Source organism: Dryobates pubescens, chromosome 25 (genome assembly GCF_014839835.1).
Source record: "Dryobates pubescens isolate bDryPub1 chromosome 25, bDryPub1.pri, whole genome shotgun sequence".
NCBI lineage: Eukaryota > Metazoa > Chordata > Aves > Piciformes > Picidae > Dryobates > Dryobates pubescens.
In genome coordinates this window covers 7,919,989-7,933,226 of record NC_071636.1, presented here as the reverse complement: position 1 = coordinate 7,933,226, position 13,238 = coordinate 7,919,989, and the positions used below count along the sequence as shown (strand labels likewise).

At 37.4% G+C, this 13,238-nt stretch overlaps 1 protein-coding gene across 2 annotated transcripts in view; it reads right to left on the bottom strand.

Annotated features, from left to right (window-relative positions):
• ATP2A2 (ATPase sarcoplasmic/endoplasmic reticulum Ca2+ transporting 2) overlaps window positions 1-13,238 on the bottom strand; it is a 46,019-nt gene that overhangs the window by 21,604 nt on the left and 11,177 nt on the right. For both annotated transcript variants that reach the window (XM_054173259.1, XM_054173258.1), the window contains exons 5-6: window positions 12,913-13,051; window positions 1,723-1,803 (exon numbers count right to left, since the gene is read on the bottom strand). In XM_054173259.1, coding sequence (XP_054029234.1) covers window positions 1,723-1,803; window positions 12,913-13,051 — 220 coding nt within the window. The remainder of the gene's footprint in view (window positions 1-1,722; window positions 1,804-12,912; window positions 13,052-13,238) is intronic.

Here is a 13,238-nt window from a genome sequence, read left to right as displayed (position 1 = left end):
CCTGGGGGAAATCAGAAAAGTTGCAATTCTCAATCCTAACATTTTTTTTTAAATTATCAAGCTTCTTTCCTCAAATGATTTTATTTAACTGCTCCCATGAAACAGGAGGTGTTTGTTTCAGCTGACCAAGACTGGTGAACGGCTGACGTTGAATAAAATGTTTATGTAATTCCTTTCCCATTTTTATATGGTTAGAATGAATGGTGCATACACTTTAGGCTTAAAGACGACAGAAGGCAGTCACACAAGCAGCTGGTACTGCACTCTGCCTTTTAATGTGGAAAGATCTACTGCATGAACAAGGTATTTTGTGTGCTTCTTATGCAGTAATGAGCATTTCTCTTCTCTAAGCACTGTAAGATGTATGTTCTCACTTGAATCATTAGATCCTACCACAGTTATAGCTCTGTGATGGCATAATCAAAGCTATACTGCAGACCTTAAAAAAGGTGTCACACAGCCAACTGTTAACTTCTTTAGTTGGAAGCCTTCAAAGAACTCTTCCATTTAAGAAAAAATATTAAATATATCCATTTCTCTACACTTCACACAGGTATAAGGAGGTTTCTTTTCTATAAAAAGAAATGTTAATTACTACATCAGATTTCACAAGGTGGTAAATCAGTGACTGAAGCCATGAGCACAGTACTTTGTAAGGTCAATAGAGCCAAAGCTTCCTACTTTTTAAAAGCTTTAAGTAGCACCTCAGGCTTCCATCTTACTTTGTAGTTAGGAGACTCAAGCAACAACTTAGTAGACTGAAAATAGAAGCCTTTATACAGGCTTCCAGTGGATTTCTTCTACTTAATTCCAATATCTTGATAAATGGAGTGCCTGCATTTTCTTATGCTTAACACAAGTAAGCTTGATCAGTTCTATGCTACTCAGGATCTGTACTGCAAAAAATTTGGGCCTGTTTCCAGACAGATCTGAGGATAAAAAAAAAAAAAATACAGGGTTTTTATGAACACTTTACAGTTTTAAAATTCAGGGCTAGTTAACATTAATTTATGCTACCAAAATAGGCAGACAGATCTTCATGTTCCAGCTGAAACTGCTACAGAATGCTTGGTTGATTCCTAACTTCTTTCCTATATTCCAAATTACTGCTACTTTGTTTTGTTTTCAACAAATCTGAAAAGTGCTCTAAATATAGCTCCTGCACTTGGGAGTCAGTACCAGAAAACACATGAATGTGTGTGCACAGAATTTCAGCAAATAAGGCTTTAGTGTACAGAGTCTTTGGTAACAGCAGTTTAAAAGCTGCCTGCATTCCAAAAGTTATTCTCTCTTGTGACAGAAAAGTTGTTAATTGCTACAAAAGATATTAAGATTTCCATGCTTTTGTATCTGAGTAGTGTCAAGATGTTCAAACCTAGAAACCATGAACTAGAACAGATTTTTTTTCTTCCAAGTTTTACTTTCCCACAAGTTACTAGCATCTCTCTCATTGGGGGGAGGAAGGTAGGAATAAAGACCAAAAAAAGCACTTTAAATCTCAGTAAGAACATTCATGTTCATCTCACTAAAGTTAACACAAAGCCAATAATGAAGCAACACATTCAGCCACTCTTGGAAGTTGTTACTGATTCAGAAATGTGCTGCACTGGAACACAACATAGTAGTTGAACAGCTATAGTCTTGTTTATAACAGATTAAACAAACTGTGAATAGGCACTTTCAGTTATGTACATAGTTGTCCAAAAGTCACAGAAATGATACCTGTGAGAATTGACTGGTCTACTCTTAGAGTTGTAGATTTGATAGAAGTAATTCTTATGTCAGCAGGAACCTTGTCTCCAACTACAAAGAAATGAGTAAGACAAAGTTAGAATTTTGTTATTTGAGCAATTTCTAACCAGCTTGTATTGGCCAGAAAATGATTTTCCAGTCACTGTTCAGATGACTAAGATCCCTAACAGATTAATGTTTCCGTGGTTTGCAATACTCCCATTTTGAGTATCCAATACACTTGGGCAATTTAGATTTGCCTTCAAGATCTCTACCCCTATGTAACCTCAAAGAAAGAAGTTGTAAATCACTGGATTGTTTTTCTAATCACATGACTACCACTCGACAGTGAAGGGAAAACATTCTCAAGAGAAAGATACCCATTTCAGAATGCATATTTATAAACGATCAAACCCTGTAGCTAAGGTGAAATGAATTTCCTTTTCAGAACAACTGTCCTGGGAAGTCTTGTAGTTTTCTCTGTGCCCAAAGTCAGTCTTAGGCTCTCCAATCATCAGAATGTTATCCACGTTTATTTATTGAAGAAATAAAAAGTAGTTGTACTTTCCCTTGGCACCAATTGTGAGAATAACATGCTTCTGCAAATCTGCTCTTTTTATGTTGTACTTTGAATACTGACAGATGTTTCAGAGTTGGAAGCAAATTACAGATCATATACTATCTTTATTTTTCAGTGACACTATTTTATAAAATACACCACAATCCATATCTCACATAATTTTCACCGAATTCTATGCTGTGTTATCTTCTAATCAAAACACCTCCACTATCAAGTGTTTTGAATCACAGAATCACCAAGGTTGGAAGATTATCAAGTCCAACCTGTCACCACAGACCTCATGACTAAACCATGGCACCAAGTGCCACGTCTGATCCCCTCTTGAACACTTCCAGGGATGGTGACTCCACCATCTCCCTGGGCAGCACATTCCAATAGTGAACGACTCTCTCAGTGAACAACTTTCTCCTCACCTTGAGCCTAAACTTCCCATGGCACAGCTTGAGACTGTGTCCTCTTGTTCTGGTGCTGGTTGCTTGAGAGAAGAGACCAACCCCCTCCTGGCTACAACCACCCTTCAGGTAGTTGTAGACAGCAATAAGGTCTCCCCTGAGCCTCCTCTTCTCCAGGCTAAGCAATCCCAACTCCCTCAGCCTCTCCTTGTAGGGCCTGTGCTCAAGGCCTCTCACCAGCCTCGTTGCCCTTCTCTGGACACGTTCAAGTGTCACGCTTAAGACACCAAAGCAGCAGATAGCACAAATTAACAGCACACTCCTGAAGATGAGAGAGCAATTAAGTGGCCAAAGCTGCATGGCCAATTTAGCTCCAGCATCTCTATCATCCCATAATTAATTCTTCTACCTTCTTCCTCGTATCTAGCTTTGAGATCTAAAGCCCCACCATTTTGTGACTACCGCAAATAAATGGCTCAATGCAAATTAACTTGGTAAAGCATATTAATGAGAGTCACATTTCTGACTCATACAGGGGGGTTCTACATTTTGAATGCATATAATCAAGCACTCCTAACACAATGTTAGCACTGCAAGTACTCAACTGACAGCTTCCTTTTTATTATAAAATAATGCAAAGAAACAACCAAAGGAGAATAGACAGCTAGAAAGAGCTGATCTTAGTAGATGGGACTTCATGTCCCTGCAGTAAAATTAAAACAAGCAGCAATTCCTGCAGGAACTGCTTATGCAACTTAACAGCAATAAAGCACATTAGTGGTGTCCCAGCCTTAGAACATAGAACCACTCATACAGGAAAACCATGGAACAAAACGCTGAAGAGGACAATAAAGTGCTACTTCAAATGTTAAGTAAACTTGCACCATGTGATTTTTTTGGTAAGGTCAAAGAAATCCCAGCCACTAAAATCATCAACAGATTGTGAAGTTTTGCTTGTAGACTTAGCTGTGTATTTTTGTAAGCATACATTTATGAAAGGATCCAGTAAATAGCCACAAGTTCCCTTTTTGTATCCTTATAGAATGTGAAAACTAATTTAAGCCACAATGCCCTTGAGCAGCAAGAGAAAATAGCATTAGACAAACAGTGACCTAGGCCAAAAATGGCAAAACTATTCAATATGGGCTCCTGATGTCATGAGGAGGGTTCTATTCAGACAAGAAGTAGCAGCTGGCTTTTAGCTACCACTGAACAACAGGCTAATGCCTCAGTGCAATGTGGTGTAATGCCTGTCCATCTGCATAGATGCTTTCAAAGTACTTCAAGCAGCTGGGAAGCTACAGACAACTGCACTATACTACCACATTTGACAACACTGTCAAAGACTTCATCACTCCATAACACAAAAAAACAACCTGTTAAAAAAAATATGTCTTAAAACATTGAGGTAGCTGGACAGAACATATGGCAGAGTTTACAAATGATTTTCCAACCTACTTCTTTTGAACAGCTAAGTTGTTCAAACTCAAATAGCATATTCATAAGACCTAAGGTACTAGGAGAGAACTCTGCTCCAAAAGACTTGATAGTTGAGCATCCACATTTCCATGAAAACTACTACTATCATTATCAATTTCCAAAATCACCAGGACTGATGTGTTAAATTTATTATAATACTGCAGCTTTCTAAGTTTATCTCAGCAATTTAAGATAAGACATTATTCACTAGCCATCTCCCTTGGAAAAGACTCTAGTGAAATATTCAAGGCATTTCCAACAGGCAGGAAAGCTGTACATCAGGGTCAGTTACAGAACTATTTTAAGCAGCTCTTAGCAAAATAACAGCCATGACAAAGTCATTTATAGTCTTGAATATACTTTTATGAGCATAACTGAAACTGAATATAGATAGGAAATAATCTCATAATAGATAGGAACCCACAGGAAATTTTAGTGAGCAGTCTAGTGCAGATCTCACTTACACAAGGCAGGCATGTAAAAAATTGGGGGGGGATTTATTGGTTTTTGGAGGGGCTTTTAAATTACATTTCAGTCTACAGAACCAGCAGTACACCCAGACTTGAAAGACAAAAGAAATTAGAAGGTAGACATGTATTTGTGTGGCTCAGTACAGAGCTGCTACAGTCTCATTGGTTATAATCCCAGGGTTTTACATGTGGAGTAGTAAGTTCAGCTGCAGAAGTGTTTTCACCCATTATTTTAACCAATATTTTTAATCCTAGAGTCACTTCATTTCTCCAAAAGCTCTGAAGAAATCAAATGGGCTGCTTTCAAAACTGCCCAAATACACATTCTTAAAGAATAGTTAGGCCAAGTATTTAGCTACTCATTAACAGCGTTTCTAACTATAAACTGACTGCTTCTTGGAAGAGTGAAATAGCAGGATCTGGTTCAGATCATTACAGCTTTGTTCGTAAGAATACATCCATCCCGAGAACAAAAACATTTTAGGATCTTAATACTGAACTGATGCCCCTCTTACTTTAACAGTTTTCAGGATTGCAATAATACAAAACATTTAACTTCAGAACATGTTTGAGGCAGTGACTGAAGACCTCTATAGCCAGAATGCCCTACTAGTGTGTTGCAGGCTGGATCAGCCTGTGGTTTAAGCAGCCCAGGAAGACAAGCAGAAGTGCTGGGGCACATACTCTACAATCAGTGAAGCTGGAGGGAAAATAAACTATTAAAGCCATGAGGATTTCAGGCTATTTTTAGCAGGATCTGGGTATGAACAAAGAACTTTAGAGTACATCAGGATCGTACTTCTTTTTCAAGTATCAAATGATATTCTGTATGTTCTAAACAAAATTGTTGGCTACAGTAGACTCAGGAAGCAGTATTAACTTTATCCCCACCCCAAGCCACTATGGTATCCAAACATCCTTAAAGCAAAACTACTACTCCAAATGTGTACTTTGAACACTGATACCAGCTCTGTTAACCGCCTCTGATTCATCCCACAACTGAAGACTTAGAGGTTCACAGACAAGTACATTATGAAAAGTTGCTAAGTTTGGCTTCCTTTTTATATTAATGTTCAAGAACAATTTGTCTTCTTGGCAAAGAAAGCGAGCTGTTTGCAAAAAGCCCATCTAAGTGATCACAGTAGATTTAAGTGGGGTTTTTTTTCTGTGCAAGTCACAGTGATTGTTGCTATACAACACATATCTTAACACTTTCTTATTTGTGTTTATCATTAACCAAAGCTAGTGACCTATATCAGCTATTACTAAGTTGGGGTTGAACTGGACTTCTGCAATCAAGACTGAGTACCACTCTATTTAGCCACTGTTGTCCAACTTTATATAGTTTCTTTTTAGACAAGTTCTGAAGAAATGAGATACTATTTCAACATATGTCTGAACAACTTGGGAGCACAAACAGTTCTTTAACCTGAATAAAAACATCCCTAAAACAACTTCCAGAAAACACTGAATAAAAAAAGCCCCAATGTATAAAATGGTATCATTTTACCTCTTAAGCATCTTAATAGATTAAGGTTCTTTGTTGACAAATTCCATGTTATTTTGATTAAGACACGATGGTCTTTCTCCTGCTTTATTAAGATGCTCTAATTTCATCAGGCTAGGGTACAAACACTATCAAATTCAGCTGATATAACCTACCACACCACTATATTAAAATATCTCCAATTCAAAATGCACTCTGTGAGTTTTTACCATCAAAAGGGAAAAGGAATTAGCTCTTTTGCCACAAAAGATCAAATATTAGGAATTATTTTAGCTGTTTCAACATTACATACTATAATAGGTACAGCTACTTAAACCACTTTTCCCAATGAGATCTTTAGCCTATATGATCAGTTATTCCAAAGTCCCCTCTCTTGACCCAAAATTCTTCATCCTCTAATATGAGTATCACCCTAAGGTTTACAAATTAAAATGAGAAGCCTTAAAATAATAAATATGGAATGCTACATCCTTTAAGCAAGCAATTTGTTTTTTCCTGGGGGAGCGTAATAGTTAAAACTTACAGGAGAACAGCATGGCCTGCCTCTATTAAGAGTTATAGCTATTGCAACACAATTGGGTTTTATATTAAACTTCCTTAACACAAGCTCACTTTAGCTCCTCTTCCTCTTTTGCATGCATACAATCTAGTCTTCCTATTGTGCTTGATTTCCTTAGACCATCATGAACTTCATTTGTCTTTCGTAGTAACAGGTCGTAAGTATTTAACACTTCCTGAAGAGGGTATAATAAAATGCTACCAAAACCCAGCAGCTCTACCAATCAGGAAGATTTGAGTCCACTTACACTTTTATAAAAGGCCATGAAACATTTTTTCTCAGCCTGAATTTCCACTCCAAACCAGGAAGATTTATTTTCAATACAACAAAGATTATAATAGCACTAGTCTGCTCAGTTTTAACCATACTAGTAATGGTCACTGCCAAGGTGACGAGACAATACATTTGAACACACTCATTTCCAGACAAGGTTTATGAAACAGCCCTCTCTATCATATGCCATTCTGCATTCTGGACAGACAGAAAATATTCAAGGAGCTGACTGTGCAGTGCATAGATAATCCTAAAAACTGTTTGAAGTCTAAAAATATATCTCAAATCCCCCCATTTACACATATTGCATTCTTATCAACAAAAATCATAAGACAGAAAAAGTTTAGCTTTCTGGGAGCAAAGTATTTTAAGGTGAAAACTGCAGGTTATATTGAGCAAAATCTAAATACTATACTAAACAGTACCTAGGATTTCATTTTATTGAATTATTTGGGTTTAATTTTCTACCTTATTTCTCATTCTGCAAAAACATCCAATGTCATTTCTCTGAAGAGGGCACCAGAACATAAGATGTGCCAGTGGACAGGAACCGATACCCTGCCTGGAAGTTTGCACATATTTCTAATCTGAATTTGCCTAGCTTTAAAACAATGCATCTATTTCTATCACTGTCTTCTAGATGGAGAACTCTTGTCATCTACAAAAATATCTAACAGCAGAAAGAACAAGTTTATAAGTTAAGCTTCAATTATTGATAGATCATGTAGAGAACAATGATAGCTTCATACCAAAGCTAAAGTCCTGTTTCCAGTTAGGCTGCCTTTGGTTAACACAAGAACAGTAAGAATTCTGGAAGTGCAGGATAGCTCCAAGTGTAAGTATTCTTTAGCTTTAGAAATGCTTGCTTTACCAGACTGATGTGGTATTAACAGAACATTATCTTGATGTTCAAGCATTTTGTTCAGTACTATTTGTGCCTTTAATAAACCCCTGCTGCAATGTCAGTTCTAATCAAAGTATAGAACATCAGGCATGTTCTGAATTCAAACAATTAAAACAGAATTACTTTCACTATTTTTACTTAATAGTTTGGCAACTATGGAGGAAAATTCCACAAGAACTGGGGAGAAAAAACAAAACAAAAACGAAACACCAGAGCCATGTTTCCTAAGTTTTCAAAAGTGTGTTGAAAGCAACACAAGTTTAGGCTGTGCCCTGACTTGAACCTCACGTAACTCCAGACTTCAGTGGAGTATGGAATGGAGTTCGGGCTGCCTATGGCTATTTCAAAGCTGCCTCTGATGTGACATAATACTCACTGAAGCTCACAGATTTATGTACTACTTATATGTGTATTTATTAACCACTGATCTTGCTTCCATACTTTCTGGTTCAAAAGCAGTACTTTATGGAAAAAGAAAAACCTTTAAAAACCAAACAATCATCACTCTGTTCTTCTCATTGTTCTTTTTAAAAAGCAAACAAACACTACCACCCCACAACATAACACAGTCATAAGGACTTAGACATTTTGCAATATCCATGTTTGTTGCTTATGGAGAAATTGTAGCTCTTCATAACTACACTGGTGTTTGATGTTAATTCACCTTTAAGAATCTTCCTTTCCAATCTTCCTCACCTCCAAAATTTTTCTCTCCTTAAAGTTATCTGTAGTTCAGGAGAAGTCTTACAGCACTCTACAGTTAGAATTAAAAGTCTCAAAATATTGTTCTTGCATATTTTATGTCAGGTATAAATTTACACCCAAGTCTTCTGGAGTATGCACTAATTTAGTAAGCAACAGTTTCTGGGACCTCTGTGTGTATTTAAGCTGTCGAGTACTTACAGATATAATGGATGACAAGAAATATCATTCAGCACCTCACAGAAAAGAAGAACAACTGTGACTGCAGTTTAGTCACTTACAGATTACAACTAATGATCATTCATTTAATAAATTACGAGAACCCAGATAAACTTTATCTATAATAGAACATTTAAGACAAAAATACCACAAAAGTGAACAAAGTTCATTTCTCTTCCCCAACGTGCTTCATTAAAAATAAATTACTTACAACCAGTTTATCCCAATTTGTCAGACTGGGCTTTGTACAAAACTTCTAAGAACTAAGAACTCTGGTTTTAAGATTCTCTTTAAAGTGTCATTTTAACCAAGGCAAACGAAAACCTCAGCTAAAACAAAGGGCACCTTTAGTCTATTACGATAGCCTCTAGTTACAAATTTAAAGTACATCCTCCCATAAACCTAAGCTTTTATAGCACACGATAATCCATTTTAAGACAGGCCAAGTGAGAAGCCATTTGAGGACAGCATCTGGATTTTTTTCAGTTCATCAATTCCAAGAAACAAACAGTGTAGCTTAGTAACCCTCATACACGACAGTTCTGAGTACTATGCCCACCAGAGGTCTGCAAACAAATTGAAAGCATACATCCCAAACCTGTCACCCCAACTTCATTTCAAAGAGCTCCTGTTAATTGTAAAGTATCTTTTTCCACCATCTCTGCTGAAGTGGACACGTAAGAAAGTCTTCCTAACATATACAGTTAAGGAATTCAATTCCACACAGTCTCTGATCAGACCTACGGTGTCTGCTAATACACATACAAAATTTTAGTGTAGCTTGTAATGTTGGGTTTGTAGCTACTAGACATAAGGACCAGTAATTGCTCATCAAGAGTTGTGCAGTATCTCTATGCATGCTGATTCCCAGAAGCCACATAAAACAGTAGGTTATCTATCAGTTAAGGGACAGTAATTCAGGTTATTCCATATTGACGGCAAGGTGACAATGCAGACCTGCTCTTTCCCCTGTTACTGCAAGTCAAATAAGCCAACATGTTTCCTCTATTTACAGGTTAAAGAACACATCTTTCAGGAGCTTTATTTTAGATGAAGTAGACTGTAGATTTTGACTGTGTTCATTATATAGATCATTCAAATAGCCTACGGAGCCCAATTAAAAACTAGTAGTATAAACCATTACTGCAATGTCCTTGGGTTAGGCTAAGCCACACAGGTCATTTTCAAAAGGTTCAAAACTACCAAAAATACTGAACTATTTTGGAAATGGTTCCATGCTACTTATTTTCTCAGGCAACGTAAAGAGGCAAGTATATTCCCCTCCTTTCCCCCAAACTGCAGTACGCATCTACCAATTCATAGCACAGAGTTATCTATGTGTCAGACTCACACATAGCTACTCCAATTTAATGCTATAACAGCTTTGTTAAATACAGCTATTTCAAAGTGGAAGACCTGTAGAACGTTGTTCAAAATTAGATATCAGCGCAGGGGAGAAACCCATCACCTGGCTATTTATGCCACTCGGTTCAAAGATATTTGCCTGGACACACAAATGTCATTGGCACTTTGCCCAGAATTCCATACCCAGATATGTATCCTAGCATGAAGTGCTCTGTCACTTCCCTACATGGCCATCTTTTTGCAAACACCATGTCAAAGGCCATCGCAGTGCTCATATGCCAGAGGCAAGGGCATGCACACAGTCTCTCTCACCTCCAGCTCTTGACACCAATGCTGGTAACAGGGTGTACTGCTCTTCTCTGCTGCCTCAGTGGCTTTTCCCAGTTTGATTACAAATTAAAATTTCATCAGTGTCTATCTACAAGTTAGAATTTGTTTCAGTACCCGAGTTCATATTTTACTCAAACAGTTCTGTATTAAACATCCACATGATTTACACTTAGTCACCTTCACTTGAAACTGCAGTTGATTATATTTGCTAATTTAACATGAGTGAGTGCGCTTAAGACTACCTTGGGATTGCTCCACACACCAGTTTTGAGTATTTTAACCAGTATAAGCTTCTATGGTCAGTCAACAAGCCACATCACCTACCTTAAGTTACAGAAGTTGGACAATCTTTGGTTCTCTACACAAACATACTAGTTTAAGCATGTCCTTTTTAAAATGAAAAAGCAACCAACCAACCAGTTCAACACAGACTGTCAGACACTGTTCTGCAAGCAGATTTTTAAACAATTCAACAGAAACCCTGTGAAAAATAGGGTATTATGCTCAAGACAGCACTTCTCCAATTACTTTCTGTCCTTCAGACACAGACCTTTTAAAGACATGGCACAAATAATTGATTTTATTGATACTGACAATATACAGCAAGGAGTAAAAGCTCTCACATACCCCAGGGTGAGATGAAAAATTCAATCACTACCTCTTCTGAAATCTCAAAGAATCATGCAGAAAATCTGATGTGCTCTACGCACCTAGCAAAGCAGCAAAATCCAGCATTTTTCCTCAGTGAGATATCCCAAAACAGTACAAAATACATAGTCATCAACTTGCAATACCACCAATACTGCTTTCAAGTACCAAAAAACACAACCACAAGGTATTCCGTCCACATAAACTGCTTCCAAAAATATCATTCCATGGCTGACATCTAAAAATCAGGATAAAGACTTGGACTAGACATGCACAGCAGACTCTAATTTATACAGTTCTGTTTCCCTCAAAAGGACACAGAAAATGTCAGCTGCCAGCAGAAAAATCTCATTGCAGGTCAGGGATTTGATTGTGCAGTCAGTAACAGGGAGTCAAAACAGCAGAGCAAGTGACAAGGTTATCATAATTCACCCTTCATTTCACCTCAGCACTTCATATTTGTACTTGTTCTTCACCAGCAGATGCTAAGAAGCAACTAGCTTCAGCCCTCAGGAGCTTCATGCTTCAACTTACCCCAGCTAGGGCTGCTGTAGCTGAATCATCCTATGCACAAAACAGGCTTGAGACAGGGCTCAGCAAATGTTAAAGTTTCTCAAGGAATGAAAGCTGGGCAGCCAGCCAACACTAACTTCATTTTGAGTGCATACTCTCTCTGCCTGCTAATTAAAATAGGCTAGTCAAGCTTAAGGGTATATATTTATCTCCTCCTGAGACGGCTACCACCTCTAAAAGCAAAGTGACACTAACAGAAAGTTTGATGTACACCTCAAATTGCTCTCAAAGGAACAATCACATACTTAACAGTTGGTAATGACCTACAAAATACAAGTACATGATCACTCCTGACAAGAACCACCTAGTTTTATCTGGGAAGGAATAGGAAACACTCAAGTCACTGACAAGTCCAGTTCAGAGAGAAAGTTATTGATATGGCATTATTACCAAAATGAAAAGTTTTAACTAGATTTATACAACGCTTCTGTAATTTTGCACTCCTTCCAAATAAAGATAACACCTTCTAGGGCAAATCCATGAAAGCTTGAGGCAAGTCCAAGCTTTAAAGACCAGTATTTCAAATGCTTGCACTGGAGGAACAGGAAGCTCTGCTTTTTATAGCTATTTGCAGTCTCCTATAGAGCAACAGGCAAAAGCAGCAATGAAGAATGATGAAAGATGAGAAAACAATGATGTCACATGCTAGTCATACTAGCTGAGAGTACAAAGGAAGACATTTGTAAGAAGCTGAAAGGCACTGATACCCCATGTTTTAAGAGACAGAAAAAGCTTTCAGATGAAATTATGTTTCCTTAAATAAAGGACAGAGCATGGCTAAAAAAAATTGAAATTTCTGCCTTACAGAACCTACAGGAACTGAATACATTTAAAAGCAAGGAAAAGGGTATTTCGTGATCAAAACCAGATAGGTTGTAAAACACTCTGAACCCAGTTTAGAAAATACAATTTTACAGTTGTGACAAGTATTAAAACCTGTAACTCCAATTAAGATGCTTTGTGTTTAGACCTACCAATTAAACCAACCAGCAACTTGAAAAACAATCCCCTCAGTGCAAATGCACATTTAAGGTAATTACAGATGAACAGAAGCAAGGTTGTTTGCAAGTAAAGCATATACTTAAGTCTTTGAAAACTACCCCCAGGGTCTTAAATCATTAAGACAAGGCCCCCACAACAATTTTGTAATACAAGTATGTACTACATAATTGAGCCGTACCTGCCACTTCTACAATGTCACCCGGGACAATGTCTCTTGCTTTAATCCTCTGTACACTCTTCCGGTCTTGTCGATACACTTTGCCCATTTCTGGTTCATATTCTTTAAGAGCTTCAATAGCATTTTCAGCATTTCTTTCCTAAAAAGACAGCAAATATATGCCATTTTTAAATTCAAGGAAAAATAAACCATGTCAGATCTGATTTTTCAAATTCATTGTCTACATGACTACTACTGACTTTGCCCAGCTACATTTATTAATACAGAAAAATTACATGACCCCATCCCTTATGAGGTTGCTGACTGGAAATCACAACATAATTCGG